The sequence below is a fragment of the Trichomycterus rosablanca genome, chromosome 3 (genome assembly GCF_030014385.1).
Source record: "Trichomycterus rosablanca isolate fTriRos1 chromosome 3, fTriRos1.hap1, whole genome shotgun sequence".
NCBI lineage: Eukaryota > Metazoa > Chordata > Actinopteri > Siluriformes > Trichomycteridae > Trichomycterus > Trichomycterus rosablanca.
Window position 1 is genome coordinate 32620514 of NC_085990.1, and position 17613 is coordinate 32638126.

Below are 17613 nucleotides of genomic sequence, written 5' to 3' on the forward strand. Positions count from 1 at the left end.
TTAATCGTTTTTTAAAGATAGCAAGAGACTCAGATGTTCGGACAGACAGAGGAAGTTCGTTCCACCATTTGGGTGCCAGTACAGAGAAGAGCCTTGATGCTTGTCTTTCTCTAGTCCTGGGTGGAGGATCAAGTCGAGCAGGACTAGTGGCTTGGAGGTTGTGTGGTACAGAGCGGGATTTGATTAGACCTCGTAGGTAGCATGGGGCTGGTCCATTTTTGGCTTTGTAGGCGAGCATCAGAGTTTTAAACTGAATGCGTGAAGCTACAGGAAGCCAGTGAAGAGAACGCAGCAGTGGGGTGATGTGGCAGTGTTTAGGTTATACATTTTTAACTGGAGGCAGATTTTTATAAGGAAAACCTAATCAGTACCTCGTTAGCACTGGTTGTAGGTGTACATTTAAAGACTAAGTATATTTTTCTTTTTATGCACAATGTGCATAAATCTTTCTCTATTTTTTGTATTAATAATATTTATTTATTATTAATATTAATATACTATTATTATAAATATTTATTCATATTAATTTTTGATTAGAGGTTGCTGTTGACTTTATGTTTATAGTTGGAATTGTTGGTACCTGGAAACATTGTGCCTGCTACAGTCATACAACAAAGCAACACACACTCCCATGTCATATTAGTAGAAGTGGTGTGCTCAGACTAATCCACCCCTAAATCTCATCTTCTCAGTGGATGTCTTTAACGATTGCTAAATGGTGTACAGGGGTGGCAATGTGTACCGAGCAACAGATGGACTACGGTCTGTAATTGTATACTCACAAAGGTAACCTGTATGATTGCTAGTAGCTTATAAAATAAACAATAAATGTGTTAGGTGTTGCTTATGAAGTGTGTAGGCGTTGCAGATGAACTCTTAGTACTTGTAGTGGCCTGAGCGGGGAGTTACTTACCCGACTATGTCGCACGCGCACACGCACGCAGACACGGGCGCGCGCTCAGACAGCGTCATAGCGCAGGCGTGAACAGGTGTGTTCTTAGTCAGTGTTACCTGTGTGTGGAGAAACGATGAGGATTTACGCGGGATTTTACCGTTGTGGATATAATGTGTTTTCGGCTGAAGCTTGGTGATTGTGAGGATTTATCTGCAGAGTAAACAGCGCCGTTTGCGCGTTCGGTCGAACATGAAAGTGACGGTGTGTTTCGGGAGGACCCGGGTGGTGGTACCGTGCGGGGATGGAAACCTGAACGTCCGTAGCCTCATCCAGCAAGCCATCATGAGATACAGGAAAGCCATAGCTAAGGTAAGCCATGTTTATCCTGCGGCTTCTCTCTAGAGGTGAGTTCACCGTGCTGTGCTCACAACATGGCGCTTTTTCTGCAAGAACTACAGAGAAGGAGAAGGAACAGGGAAGTCTTTTTTAAATAAATTAAGTCTCTAGTTTTTAGAAATGTGGCTTTTCACTGTTTGTAAGTGTGCTATTTTGCTAAGGGCTGGGTTAGCGTTTGTTGGCACAGTTCTCACAAGACGCTAGCGTTGTTCCTCAACTCGACGAATTTCTGTCTGTTTTGTACCGAATATTTAAGTTTATATATATTTTAGTCGCAGAAAAGACCAAATATTGTTCAGCTCTAACAGATAGAAACAGTTTAACGCTGTCGGTTGGTGTCGGTGTCCCAACTGAACTTGACCACTCAGTGAATTGAACTGGTTTAACTGTTTCAGCTCAAATAATATCTTTCCAGAACTTTCCACCAACTAAAACACGACTTAGTGTTATGAGACTTAATGCATGAACACTTCAGAGTGAATGTAAGACACACACACACACACACACACACACACACACACACACACACACACACACACACACACACACACACACACACACACAGACACACACACACACACACAGACACACACACAGACAGACACACAGACAGACACACAGACACACAGACACACAGACACACAGACACACAGACACACACAGACAGGGCTGGAAAAGTCTGTTGCATACTCCATCACATATGCTCAGTGTTCCGTACAAACTGTCCATACAGCCAGTGGCGGCTCCTGCCAAATCTCTCAGTGGGGGCAACTGTTGCGATGATGGCCAAGGTGACCTGTTCAATGGGTAAATTAAAGCTTAAATAAATAACATCTTAAGTCATCTGTCAGTTCGCCCTCACAAAAAACTTTGAACATGGAGAGAGACCAGCTTTACCATTAATCATTAAATGAAGTAAAGCCTTCACACTAACAATTTAATTCAGTCTTCATCAGATAGCATTTTATTTTAGATGCAGCAGATCCAGAATTAAGATTGGCATCGGGGCTGATGTGCAATGAATAAAAAAGTACAATTAAACAATTGGGGAGATACAATAAGTGCAATCACAATTCACAAATTAAAAATTATATTACTTACTTGTAATTTATGTGTAACTTATATAATTCCCCTCCTTTGTAGATACTTGATGTTTAAATTTGGTCTGGGTGGCCCTAAATCTTAAGTTGCTAATTTATTCTGATTACACGATGGAGTTGCTCCGAACTGAGGTAATGGTAGTCATGGTGACGAGATCGCGACACCAGGTTACGTGTGACGCAAGCACGTAAGTGCGAGCCCTCCCGGAAGCCATTCAGATTGTATTGCAGCGCCTGCAGTTCGAAAAAAAGTGCCTTAACATGAGAGTCTATGAGAGCAATCTGGGTCAGACTGATGTCGCCCCGAAAGGGGCGGTACTGTACGGAACACAACTCTACGCTGATTGGACTACGATATTCCGATATTTCTTCCCTTTCGTCTTTTGGTGGTGCGTCGCCCGATCGCCCTAAGGAACGAGCCGCCCCTGCATACAGCTGCCCACACAGTTCACGTCTATCTTTATATTTTATGTTAATTATTTGGGACAACAACAACACAATGCAAACTCTTACATGTATGTGTTCTGTAGCACTCAAACTTGAATTCGCGTGCATTTGGTCTTGCAGTGTGAGTACATGTTAAACGGTGGCTCAGGTAATAAAAACAGCATGGGTGAGATTTTAATAACTGAAAAAAGTACATATGCTTTTTTCGGTTAACGTTTTGAAATCAGTCGAATGTTTGAAAACAGGTTTGATATACGGTGGGGGAAATCTGAGAAAGGTGAGGTCAGTCCAGAATTACACGGGAGGAGCTTGTCAATGATCTCAAGGGAGCTGGGAGCACAGTCACCAAGAAAACCATTAGTAACACACTTCGTCGTAATGGATTGAGATCCTGCAGTGCCCGCAAAGTCCCTTTGCTCAAGAAGGCTCATGTACAGGCCCGTCTGAAGTTTGCCAATGAACACCTGAACGATTCAGAGAAAGCTTGGGAGAATGTGATATGGTCAGATGAGACCAAAATTTAGCTCTTTGGCATCAACTCCACTCGCCGTGTTTGGAGGCAGAGAAATGCCCAGTGGGGATGGTGTTCTTGGGGTCATATCCAGCATTTCTCTGCTCCCAGCTCCCTTGAGATCATTGACAAGCTCCTCCCGTGTAATTCTGGACTGACCTAACCTTTCTCAGAATCATTCTTACCCCACCAGGTGAGATCTTGCATGGAGCTCCAGAGTGAGGGTGATTGACTGTGATCTTGTATTTCTTCCATTTCTTCCATTTTCGAATTATCGCACCAACAGTGGTCTCTTTCTCACCAAGCTTCTTGCTGATGGTCTTGTAGCCCATTCCAGCCTTGTGCAGGTCTACAATCTTGTCCCTGACGTCCTTTGATAGCTCTTTGGTCTTGCCCATGGTGGTCGAGAGATTTGAACAGATGAAACTGATTCTGTGACAGGAGTCTTTTATACAGGGACAGGACTAATTTGTGTGCCTCATGGGCACATAACCAGTCTGTGGGGGTCAGAATTCTTGCTGGTTGGTAGTGGATCAAATACTTATTTCCCTTAATTAAATCAAATTAATTTATAACTTTTATTTAATGTATTTTTTCTGGATTTTTTGTTGATATTCTGTCTCTCTCTGTTAAAATAAACCTTCCATAAAAATTATAGACTGTTCAAGTCTTTGTAAGGGGATCAAATACTTATTTCCCCCACTGTAACTATGTAGCTTGAGACTATTAGTTTACCTGAGGCATTCCCTCACTAAAAATATATATCTAATACATGAAATGTACAACTCTAAAATATGAATGACAATGATTTTAGAATTACATAACTGTATTATGAATTAGGATACTTAATTTGGAACTTCTCTTTCACTCGACACTATTTGCATTGCATTTAGCAGAAAGTTGTGACCTATCAGTTAAAGTAAATGAGGGCCTTCCTCAGGGACCCAGTGGTGGCAGCCTGGCAGTGGTGGTGCTTAAACCTTACTAAAACTAGTTCCATACATTAATGCTGAACTACTACTGCCAATATCAACTAAATACAAAGTGATTTTTTTCTTCCTTTAATAACAGTATTATTTATTAGGATTTTAACGTCATGTTTTACACACTTCGGTTACATTCATGACAGAAACGGTAGTTACTCGTTACACCCGATTCATCAGTTTAATGTTAAACACAGTCATGGACAATTTTGTATCTCCAATTCACCTCACTTGCTTGTCTTTGGACTGTGGGAGGAAACCGGAGCTCCCAGAGGAAACCCACACAGACACAGGGAGAACATGCAAACTCCACACAGAAAGGACCCGGGCCGCTCCACCTGGGAATCGAACCTAGGACCTTCTTGCTGTGAGGCAACAGTGCTACCCACTGAGCCACCGTGCTGCCTAATAACAGTATTAAATGTGATTTGCATGTTTTGAAAACGCATCGAAAATGTATGAGCAGTAAGCAAGCAAGATACTGGTCTAGTAATCAGAAGGTTGCAGGTTTAAGCCCCATCACCACCAACTTGCCACTGTTGGGCCCCTGAGCAAGGCACTTAACCTTCAATTGCTTAAATTGTATTCAGTATAATTGTATAAAATAATTTTGGATAAAATCATCTGCTAAATTCCACAAATGTAAATGCATTATAAAGAAGATAATCAGACAATGGCACCCATGTACTGTTGAGCAGCTCAAGTCTCTTGTACAGCAAGAATGGGCAAAATTTTCACTTGTGAAACTGCAACAATTAATATATTCAATTCACAAATAGTTAAGAAATATAATAAAAAAAAGGTGATGTTACCCATCTCAGATGACTCCAGGCCCGGAGAACTTGCTGGCATTTCTGTGCAAAAATAATATATGGCATCCTCTTTGCATAATACAGTTTTGTTGCATTTTGTAGCTATTTCCATCATGTTAGCATGACAGTTTCTCAAACAAGAGTGCCCGAGGGCTCAGTGGTCATGCACATTCAGCAGCAGTTTCCACCCTTGGCCATTATGCACTGAGATTTCCCCCTGAATATTTTAGTATTATGAACTGTAGATGATGAAAGACCTAAATTTGTGCACTGAAAAAATATTGTATTATGTTTACAATAAGGTACATTAAGTTTTGTCAGTAAAAACACTGGAAATGCTTTCTTTATACTTTTAGCAGTTAAATAAAGAATCAAAGTGATCTAACAAACAGTTTTTACTTTTTTTATTGCATTTTTTTAGAAAGTTTCCCAACTTTTCTGAAAATGGGGTTTGCACTTTTGGCCATATTGCATACTTTTTATTCTTACTGAACTTTATTATTTGTGTGATACTATTACTTAAAGTATTTTTAAAATATTGTGCATTTACTTAAGAAAAGGGTTTTGGCTACTTTACTCATCAAGGCAAACTGAGCATGCAACATGAGATAATGAGAATATTTGAATAACTGGTTTAGTATGGATCACATTCTTTTTTTACTGGTGTGCAAACCAATTAATATTATATTGGCAATTAATATTATATGGATTTACATTTACAACATTTGTTATATTTTTGTATTCACTGCTCTTGCTGTCTGACTTGCTAAGGTACTTGATTGTGTCCTTAAAACATGTTAGGTGTTACAGTAATGCTGATAAGACAAGCTCACTCACAAGATTGCCCCAAGCTAAGTGCTGCCAGGTACAGAAGTCAGTGCTAATACGTTAGTGAACAACTTTTAAAAATACGTTTGTATAACTACTTGTTTAAGTGCACAGTCAGTCTTCATGACACACAATTAATGACAGCATGGAGTTCAGCCGTATGTACAGTCAGTCAGAGGAGGCTCATTTCACCACCTGAGAGCCAGTGCCGAACATTGTCTTGCTGCTTGTGTCTTGAACTGTGTAACAGTAAGCCAGTGTAGAGAACACAGCAGCAGAATTATATGTGAAGATTAAAAAATAGTTCTAAGTTGCATGTCTGCTAATTTCTAAATGCAGATTGAGTATGCTGTGTGTAGATTGCCCCCCTGTAAATGTACATATGACTAAACTCTTTGGTAATATGTAGACATGCTGAGCAACCTGGTGCATTATCCCCCCCCCCCCTCCCTGAATCTGTTTATCTGTTGTTGGAACCGTGCTGGAATTTGTCAGCATGTATATTTTTTACCAGCATTCATAAACTTAGCCTGGGAAATTATCCTGGCTTTGCTCCCTGCATTCCTGTTAAAAGGCCTGGAAAAAATGCACAGGGCCCTTTGTGTGCTGGAAAAACTTGGAACATCAGTGGTACTGCTTGTGCCATGAGAGCAAAGATAGTTTAGGGTTGTGTGGATTTGACAGTGGCCTTCATCTTTCTTATTTGCTTACTTTCTAGACCACAGTTGTTGGCAGGAAAACATGCTGTGTCCATCAACAAGTCACCCTTTGGGTAATTCTGCCAATCCCAAAACATGTAGAGAAATATGGAGTTATTTTGCACTGAGTAATGACTTTCACTCTATCTGAACAACATTTAATCGTTTTTTCCCTTGTATCTTAACATGCATTACTTTCCTTCATGGGGTCATGCTTATCTTGTCTGGCTTTCATTTTATTGAAGAAAAAGAGACTGATTACAAACTTTGGATAATTGAACTCCATGCACACTTTTACCACACACTTAGGCTCGTATGGCACTCTTAACCTCTGGCTCAGCAGAACAACGACGACTGGTCAATTGATCAGACCAGTCTTGGATTTCCCAATAGGTTTCTTCAAACCATATTCCTGTACAGAGTAGTTTAAAAGTTCTGTTTATCTTTTAAACTAATATGTTACATTATTTAATTATTGTTACATTATTTCTTTCAAATAACTAACTTCTCTAGCAATCACGGATGTTGATTGGTCATTTTTTCCCTTGGAAATAATATATTAACAATGTCTTAATGTACAATAATTTGGCAGTACAAAAAAAAATATATATTAGTATTTAATATTTAAATAAAAAGCTACATTTTTAAATTTAAAATAATATTTAAAATAAATTCAAATAAAAAGCTACAAAATTAAAAGGCAGTAGTACATGTAACCCAACGTGTAGCAAAAACATGCTGTAGCAGCTTTTTTTTTTCCAAATGAAATCGGTTATTTCGGTGTAAACACAAAAAAAAAAAAAAAAAAAAAAAAAAATGAAATGAGCAAAGGTTAAAAAGGAAGTTCACATTGAAGTTCTCATTTACATGAAGCTGCTTTGCTTGGTCTCTGAGGAGGCAAAGCCAACCAATTGATTTATAATGGTGGAAGCCCCAATTAGAGTCGTTCACTGGACAATTTAAACAAAAATAGAGTACAAATAATTCCATGATAAATATAAATAATTTCTATACCATGTCTATACATTGTGTATTGTTATCTATATTTAATTATATTTATTTAGCACTCACTGGTGAATTTAGTACAAACTTATAGTATATGTTGATACTGAAAATACTCACCACCCCTTAAATTGAAAGATAGTAGTGTATAGAATTAAATGAAAATTTGCATAACATTTCAGGTTCCCATTCATGCTGTTACATTCCAAAGGTGCTCGTCTTTTTTATTCGGTTCTAGTGACTGTGAGTGCTATTGAAGTATACTACTTCAAATATATACATGTTTTAATGTAATGTGAACCATTAATGTCTTAGTGGAAACCATATTTCCATGACCCATGGTGTGGGAAATATCAAAGTTCTTAGGACAATTCCCCCCTCATGACTTGTGAACTATCACTGTCTCTTGCACTGCTAAAAGATTGGTATATGAGGTTAGATTAGGTTAGATGCATACAGTGTGTACATGACAGTAAAAAACATATCATCATGTTAATTTTTTTCCAAACTTTTGTACCTTGATGTCCCTATTAAATTAGGAAAAGTCATTAAGTATAAAGCCAAAAATGTTAATTATTTAGAGGTGTTAAGTATTGAATGGGGATTAAATGGACCCCAAATATGAAGGGTTAAGAGGCTTTGACTAAGGTTCGCTTTGTGTCATGGCATGGTATTATGCTGGACACCAGCATATGGGTAAATTGTAGTCGAAAATGGATGCACATGGTCCGCAACGGTACTTGCATGCATAGGCTGTGGCATTCAAACGATGCTCCACTGGTGTTAGGGGGCTTGAGTGCAGAAAAAAATTCTACTGTATAGCAAAACCAGCCTGAACTGTTTATACAAAGCAAACTGAATTTAGTGATTCATGCTGTTTATGTAATTTAATCCCACAACCTGCAAATCACTGCAGAAATTGAGATTAATTAGATCAATCTGTGGTCTACTCTTTTTTTTTTAATGAGCCTGTTACCACTGTAACTTCCATGCAGTGTTCTGATAATGTATTCCATCTATGTTGTGAGTAAAGAATTGATTACCTCTCATCAGCAAGGCGTTTGTGCTTGCCGTACTGCCGCTTGCTATATATTTTTTAAGAACTATTCAGTCAAATCTTTAGGGATTTTTGGATTTCAAAAACCTGCAAATCAAAAGTTTGACACACACAAATCATCCTGCTTGCCAGCAACACATGTTATGGTCAAAGTCATAGATCAAATTTCCCCTGTTCAATTGTTTGGTGTCTACATCAGCTGTAGCTTTTGGTCTGTGTCTATATGATTTTTATGTGTATTGTGCCACTGACACATCATTGGCTGATTTAATAGTAAATGAATAGTATATGTACATAAATGAGCAGGTGTATGTTTCAAATAAAGTGACCAGTGAATGTAGATGCATTGCAACTCCAAAGGTTTAATTGTTCTGGAAATGTGCACAGACTGAGCGTGAAATGAAGCCATCTCAGTTTTCAAGTGCAGCGAATGCACCCACTGCTCTCTGGAAACCAGTCATCATTTAAATGATTCCTGATATCACATAATTGCTTGGCTAATCGAGTCCTGGTTTTACAGAAGGCTCCAGGTGAAATGTTAAATGATCCTAATACATATAAATTCTTTTCATGAATTCTGATAAAAAAAAAAAACATATTAACCCCAGCTTCTTAAAAATGGAACCTTGTATTCAGCCATGATAATAGCCATAGGAGCTGGCATGCCTTTAGGAATCGAACAAACAAACATTTAATGCTTGTAGCATTTCTGAGCCTTACTTCTGACCTGTGACTGAAGTAAAATGTTCTGCTGAAGTCTTTGTTCCTTTTTATTAATTTTTCACTGCTATTAGTTAATAAACTGCTTGGGGATCAACACACAACTGAAAGTTGTTGCCTGAGCTAGCATAGGCTAGGTCCTTCACAAGACTTTATGGTTAAAAAATGGTGGGAGCAATGATATGTTCTTATATGAATCCATCATGTATGTGATTCAAAGCAAGTTTTTTTAGGTTTATTGTAAATTTTGGAACAGCGCTACAGGTGTGGAAACCAGACGACTATGACATACAGAACTGTTTTATATTTAGTGAATGTAATACGTATCAGCCATATCAGGTTCTTCTAGTCTTTAACCATGAAATATTTAAGAGAGCATAAGAAGTGACAAAACTAAAATAATTGTTCTGGTTGTTCGAAATATTTTAGAAAATCTGATCAGATGTCGTTAACCACAGTTCTCTGTTTCCATCTTTGGTAGTTTTCTGTCAACTGCTTACATTTGCAAAAAAATTTAAATTTTTATGACTGACATAAGTAAGAAAGGAGTAAAAAATGTAATATTAGGCTAGCTGCTCGGGTGGTGCAGCAAAATATTATGCAGCCCACCACCGCTTAGATCTTGGTTTAAATATCAGCGATGCGATTTTTTGGCTGATATATATTATATATATATATATATATATATATATATATATATATATATCCTGCCATAAAATGATGATTTTAATGTTAAACATGGCATTAAAATCCCAATTAAAAAATAATAAATATGAATTAGGGATACAATGTCTTTTGGGCCCTCAGATGGCACAATTTTATGCCCAACCCATCATCGATGAGATCCGGGTTTGATCCTCAGCGGTGTTAACAGCCAGCTGGACATCTACACAGACATGATTGGCTATGTCTGAGGAAAGGGATGACTGAATCTCTGCAATGGATTGGTGCCCTTTCCAGGGTATTCCAGGGTATTCCTGTTTGTGCCTAGTGTTTCCCTGTGATCCTGAGGGAATAAAGCGGTTTATGTAAATTAAACAAACAAACTGTTTTTGGAAAAGCCATATAAATGTAATTTGTAGTTAACAGTTAATGCTGAGGTTCTCTGTGTGAAGCCCTTGTTCATCTGTTCCATAGACAGGCATATAACTGTCCTCATTTTCCACCTTTGCCTTTAACAGAGGCTTGTAACATCATGCCCTGTGGATTTGTTTCCAAAAATGGATGAGAGCACATCCTCATCACTCTTCTAATAGTCTCTCTAATGTTTTCTCCTGCAACTCTTTCTCTCACATCTCCCTTGGCGTTCACCGATCATTTACTTTGTCTTTCAAGCAGCATGCACACTTTGACCTCAGGCTTCTGGAAGTCCTCTTAGGGCAAATTGAGTGAGAGTGAAGCTAGGGAGAAACTTGCCTTTGATCTGGTCAACATGGATAAGAAAGGAGGGAGACAAACGCTGGGAGCTAATTAAATTAAGTGTGGTATGTTCCACAGCCCTTGCTAATATGCTTTACTAGTATATTAGGCAGCGTTATTTGTAATGACTACTGGCTGTAGCAGAAAAAGTAAAATCTGTCACTTGTGGGCTTTAAAGTGTAAGCCAGATTTTTAAAGCATAAGCACCGTGTTTACAAGCTGCATTTGGAGGTTCTAACCTAAACAGGAAAACTTTTTATGCATTTATGTTGTTTAAATAATAAACTGTGTAACTATTAGACACTAAACTCAAACAGTGATGTCAGTTTGTGTCCATATGGATTCTGACTGCGTGTTATACTCTGCACTTGCGGATTGTTCAGGGGCCCAACAGTGGCACCCTGGCAGATTTGGGACTTGAACCAGCGACCTACCAATTACTAGGAAGGTCTGGTACCTTAACCGCTAAGCTACTACTCTATGTTAAACTCTGCACATGTGGATTCGTGTGTTGTTGTTTTTTTAAATGATGTAGATGTTGTACATCATGCTTCAGTATAAAAGTAAAACTCTGCTTATAATCTTATATTATCTACACTAATGTGGTTAGGAAGATACAGACTGCATCTCTATTCGTTTTGATTAGTACGTTTAGTTAGCTCTTGCAATGAACTGTTCGCTTACTGTTTTTCATTACTGCCATGTGTGCTTTGTTACACTGTTTTCAAATCAATAAAGCTTAGTGATGTGGTTATGTTGGTTAATTGTTGACTAATGATTGTTATCGGTAAAATTAAGCAATTGGCAAATGTGGCATTAATGTAGAACATTTGGATGAGTGTAAACATTGAGAGCAAACACAGTTCAGAATTTAGATTTTACACCAAGCCTGTAGTGAACAGTTTGTTACAAGCTCCAAGTAAACATGTATATGCTGTCGATATATTACAGCTCTTTCTGAATAAGTTGGTGTTGCACTTTATATTGGGACATGATGCAAAATTGTAAGTTGCACACACGTTTACCAGTGATTAGTGAGCAGGAAAAAATAAAACAGCATAAAAGTTTTAAAAAGCATTTTAGATAGCAATCCAACAGTTCCTAATCCTGGTATCACTCATAGCTTTGTAGTTCTTAATTATGATTTAATGCACACTTTGATTAAAGCAATAAAGTTTTATGAACCCATTTTGCTTTTATTATTTTTTCACATCTTTAAACGATGAGCACTGCAGAGTGTTCTTACTTTAAGCTAAAAAACTACATGTGAATAAACAGTCAACGCTGTCAATCACTATTCATATTATTGTGTATTGTATTTAGGCTTTCTGCCCAGTTGCACAACCTGCAAAAAAGCAGTTTTTCCATGTATGTGCCTAGCCTCGGGTGAATAAAGTGCAAAACGATTATGTAGCCTTATGTGCTTATAGTACAGCACACTACCAATATATTATAAATAATAATTATGGCTGTCACAATAATGATTTCTTTTTATTAACATTTAAGCTTTACAGGGCAAAAATCAACATTTTAATGTTTTCAATCCTCTCAAACAAAAGGTAGGATGATAAAAAAAAAAAAAAAGTCAAACAAAGTGATAAACCATGTTAATTGTCTCTGATATATTTACCCACAGAGAGCAGTTCAATACTGTGCTGCTATGGTTTATAACTCTACCTAAAGGGTTAAACTGCTGAAGTCTTTATTCAACTACTGTTATCAGTTAAAATGTCATTTAAATTTAATTCCAACTGTAGTAGATGTTTCACAAAGACGAGCGGTACAGCATGAGTGTGCAGAGTGAGCAGTGCTGAAATCTGACCTCGTCCTCACCCATTCTCAGTGCTCTTTACACATGTAACCTCTTTCGGGAGGTATGCTCCCATTGTTGAGCAGGTTGAACAGTGAAACTTTTTATACATGTATGAGTTCATTAAAAAATTACTTAAATCACTAAAACTCATAATACTCAGTAAGGAGTCTGACTGCATAGATATATTTTATATATTATGTAACTATTTTGCATCCTTTCCTAGCATAAAGGTAGAACTCTTTATTAATTCTATAATAACTTAATTAATGTTTTTGGGAAGAGCTTTAAGATACAGAATGCATCGCTATTTGTAGGGTATATACAGTTGCAATCAACATTTTCACTCCACATTGCAAGTTTTATTAGCAAATTTCACAAACTTTTAGCTGCTTGCAGTAAACCATTAAAATAAGAACTACTTAAATAGCTCAACACAACTAATATGCCTAAGTGCCTTCTCCAAATTCAACACCAAATGGCACTTAGTTTTGGGTTTAATATTTTAATAGGTGGCTATTAGGGTGTTGGATAATGGGTAACATTTACTTTCATGGCATTAAGGGGATGCTTTTATACAAAGCAACTTACAGCTGAGACTGAATAGAATGCAAGCAGTTGAATCTCAAGAGTCTGCAGGGGTGGCGCTTTATCCAGCAGCTTTAAGGCCAATATCTTAACCCCCCAAATTCCTGCAATGGAATGGCACCCTGTCTAAAGTATTCCTGCCTTGCCTATTGTGTTTTCCAGTGGAACTGGACCGGTCATGACCCTGATCAGAATGAAACAAAATTGGAAATAAAAATGTGAATGTTTATCTATCAGGGCTCTTTTTTGTACTAGCACCCAGGTTGTGGAATGAACTTCCCCTGTCTGTTCTCACTGTCTTTAAAAGACGATTAAAGACCCTCTTTACTAAGCACTTAGACTGAGCAAAAACATGCACTTAAGCGCCTTCTATAGTGTCTTATTTAAAAAAAAACTAAAAAGCTTTGTTCTAATAGAGTTTTAGCAGATTTGTATCCTTGGATTGTTGTTTACGTAAACTAGAGTCTGGAATGTTTATTGTAGAAGCACTTCCATAAGTCGCTCTGTTTGAGAGGGTCTGCTAAATGCCGTAAATGTCTTGTGTAAGTATTACATAACATACAAATTTGATAACTTTGATAACACAGTTCCAACCCTGTCTCTTTAAAAGACGGCAAATGTGTTTCAATACTTAATTACTATGCCACACTAAACACCTTGTACAGTAATTCCTCCTCTATGTAGCTTTGGGACTGCAGCGATGGCTAAGTATCTCTTTGGTCCTTTCCAGTTGCTGACTTTATGTAAATCTGAAGATTAAGAGAGCAGCTGCAGACTTATCTCACTTCAGCCCCCCTTTTTTACTAAGCCACCTCTCGGTCACACACTCTATCATCTAACACGATAAAATGAACTGAAGCTGTTTAATGTCTCAGTAATATCAGCTGTCTTTCAGAACACATTCTATCAGACTAAACTGTATGCTAGTTTGAACAAGCCATAAAAAGCAGCTGTTTATGATTGTTTAAAAAAAGTTTGTTTCGTTTCACTGAAATATGTGATTGGCCCTATGAAACAATAAAACCTCTATTGGAAACTGGAACTATAGATATGGAACCCATATGCAGCAGGTACTGTGGGTGCTGTACAGTTCAAGAATCCTGTGGACCTAGGTTTTATCCTTGTCACCAGTGACTGACTGACTGTAAAAGGTTTAGTATATACTTTCCACATTCTGGTGAGTGATGCTCTAAGATGGATTGGCGCTTAATGCCCAGGATGTATTTTGACCTAATTTGGGGTTCTTTACTTGCAGCCTGTGGGTCATTTGTGGCCTACTGCACTTTAAGGTATGGATTACAATTAAATACTTCAGTCCTGTTAGTGCCATACGTTAAAAGGAAAAAGAGTTTGGCTATTTATATCAAAGAAGACCTGAGACATTAGAAAGCATTTAAGGGGAAATCCACTTTAAAAACTTCAAAAATAGGTTTTAAGTAGTCTCATGTGTTTTTTTTTTTTTTTTTTTTTTTTTTTCTAATGTCTCACTTAAACAAATCAGATTGAGTAGAACTAGTGTGTGTGTGTGTGTGAGAGAGAGAGAAAGCAAAAGAGAGAGAGGGGAAGGATTGTGTTTTCTGAATGGGGTTTTCAGGGTTATGTGAGCTTGATAAGAGACGCATGCATTAATATGCACACGCTCGGTGCTCAAATTCTATTGGGAATCGCCAATCGCTTTGCTCCTAATTTGCATAAAGTTAAACTTTTGCTCAACTTTGTCGCATTGCCGAGTCCACTCGCTTTGCATCACTTACATTTGTGCTGCTTCCTGCCACTAGCAATCACCAGCTCTAATTGAAAATGAATGACAGTCAGTTGCTTTGCCACGTTGTGTCACCACAGGTGTGAATGCAGGGTTACACACAGACACATACACATACATTTTTGCAGTTTTTATCCACCCCCTTATTTTGGTTTAATCCCCCTGAAAAAGCCTAAAGAAGTACCATGAACAATAAATATTGGTTATAGACATTGGTGTAGATGTACTACTAAACTGCCTCTGTAAAGCTATGCATTCACGGCTACTATGACAAAACAGCCATTGTAGTTGAAGTAATGAAACTGCATCCACATTTTTCCTAAATTAATTTAATTTGGGTAACATTAGCAAAGATAGGATTGCAGAAATTTCCCATACTGAGTATAAAAGAAAGTCAGTTGCATGTCAGTATCTTAGGCTGCTCCTAAGCTGTATACTACTGTTTGGGATGTAGTATGCAGTTTGGAATGTAGCTTATATTTAGCTTTCTATTCAACTGGAAAATGAGCCTTAGCCACAAAGAAAACCAGCAATGCATATCAGTATATTTTCCAACAGATTTCCAAAGTGTCTTAGTGACACTTAGTTGTAGATTTAACACTCCCAGGTTTTGCACCCTGGACAGATCAGAGTTCTTAAGAGCTGAAGTAAAGGAGCAGAGGCAATGCCTTTTCTTCCATTTGTTTTCTCTGTCTTTTCTCTGTTCTCTGTGCTTCATGGTTTCCATAAACAGAGGAAGTGTGGACATGTAAATAATGGATATAAAAAGCCATAGAGATTGGATTAGGTGATTTAAACAGTGTTTTTACAGAATGAACCCTTACATTTTAGTTTCAGTTGTCTTTTTAAACATTTTTACAGTGCTCACCCGCTTGTGGTCATCTGGTGAATCATTCACAGATCTTAGAGATCCTAGTGTTTTGTGTGTGTGTGTGTTAATTAATATTTACAAACCAAAACCCTTCTGATTTGTGTGAAACCCTTCTGAAAATTTGTTGTGGAGCCAAGACACAATTTGTAGATTAAAAGAGATTAAAATAATTATGCTAATGCATAAAGTTTGGATCACCTACTCCATCTGTATTCTGCACTTGATGGATTCTATCAAATTTGTTAAACAAATGCTTATATAAAACATTTTCAGATTTATTTTGTGATCATGAAATAAGCTGCGATACTTTGAACATTATGTATATTATGTGCAAATTACACAATGCAAATCAAGATTTGGAAACTGCTCATGTCCATCTGTAACTAATGATGGATAGTGGTAGTTCAGTGCTTAAGGTACTGGACTAGTAATCAGAAGGTTGCCAGTTCAAGACCTACTGTCTTTAAGCAAGGCCTTTAACCCCTTAATTGCTTGAACTGTATTTAGTCATAGTTGTAAGTCACTTTGGATAAAAGTGTCTGTAAATGCTGTAAATGTCTAAATGTAAAAGGTACTAGTTGGTCTCTTATGTGCTAATGTTATATAACTCATGGTAAAATACACACAGCACACACACAGCTAGTTTGAGCCTATTGCTAAGTTTTGCAATTGCCCTTTGGGTTTCAATAAGGTAATCAATCAATGAAGTGTTAAAGTGTGTAAGTTTAATACTCACTATAAATGCTGGCAGAAGGGCATGGTGGCATTTTTTAATTTGCATTTTAGTCCTCATTCAAGCATCCATTTATTTTTTAAATCTTTGTGTTTATGTATTAAAATTTAAAGTATCGTATTTGCATTTCCAATCTGATTCAAATACCAAAGCTCTGAGTGTCATCTACACTAAAACCTCACAGTAACCGTTGTAAAGACAAAAACTGATGTGTTCTGCTGAATAGTTTGTGTTATTGGATGGATGTTGGATGATGTGTAATGTTGACTGACATATTGCATAAAGGATGTGGATTGGAACAGAACATGAGTGATCAAGATTAGGGAAGCATTCCAGTGCTCATCCCAACACTGTGTTGCTTTTTTCAGAACGTTTTTAAAATGATGAATTGCATGTATCATTGTGTATTCAGTACTTGATACATTTGCATTTTGTTTACACAGTTCAGTTCATTTTTGATAAGTGGCTGTCTATGACTCACGGCCTTCCTTTAAGGTCTCTGTGTAACACAGGAAAAAATGGTATATATCAGGACATGAACATAAGCTAAAGCTTTTTGATTCTTGACACAAAGGCCTTTATACAATCTGATTTTGTTCTGTGATATGCTACAGGTTCAGAGAAATCCACAGTGAACTGGTCTCATATTAACACAGGTTCTTCTGTGCTCCATACATAAGTACATGTCTTAACTCGAACTTACACATTCCTGTAGTGTTTAAACAGCCCCACACCTTCATACTGACACATTGCAATAAAAAATCAGAAATATCTGATTTGCAGGTCAAGCATGCAACAAATCCTAAGCAAAAAGACAATATAATGTAATGAAAGGTCCATTCATTAGTGCTTTCGTCATATTTAAGCAAATGTATATTTGTTAGAAGGATACTTCTCTCTGTGAATAAGAAAGCACATTGATTAGCTTTTTGCTCTGAACCTGGGTCTTGTGGTCTATTCAGTGCTACAGACTTGGCATTT

At 37.4% G+C, this 17613-nt stretch overlaps 1 protein-coding gene across 1 annotated transcript in view; it reads left to right on the forward strand.

Moving 5' to 3' along the window:
* The first annotated feature begins 1064 nt into the window (after positions 1-1064).
* The window catches only part of pard3aa (par-3 family cell polarity regulator alpha, a), a 537783-nt gene continuing 521234 nt past the window's right edge, over positions 1065-17613 (forward strand). Inside the window, exon 1 of the mRNA XM_062991183.1 lies at positions 1065-1264. Within this exon, the coding sequence (XP_062847253.1) occupies positions 1145-1264 (120 nt within the window). The 5' untranslated portion in view covers positions 1065-1144. The remainder of the gene's footprint in view (positions 1265-17613) is intronic.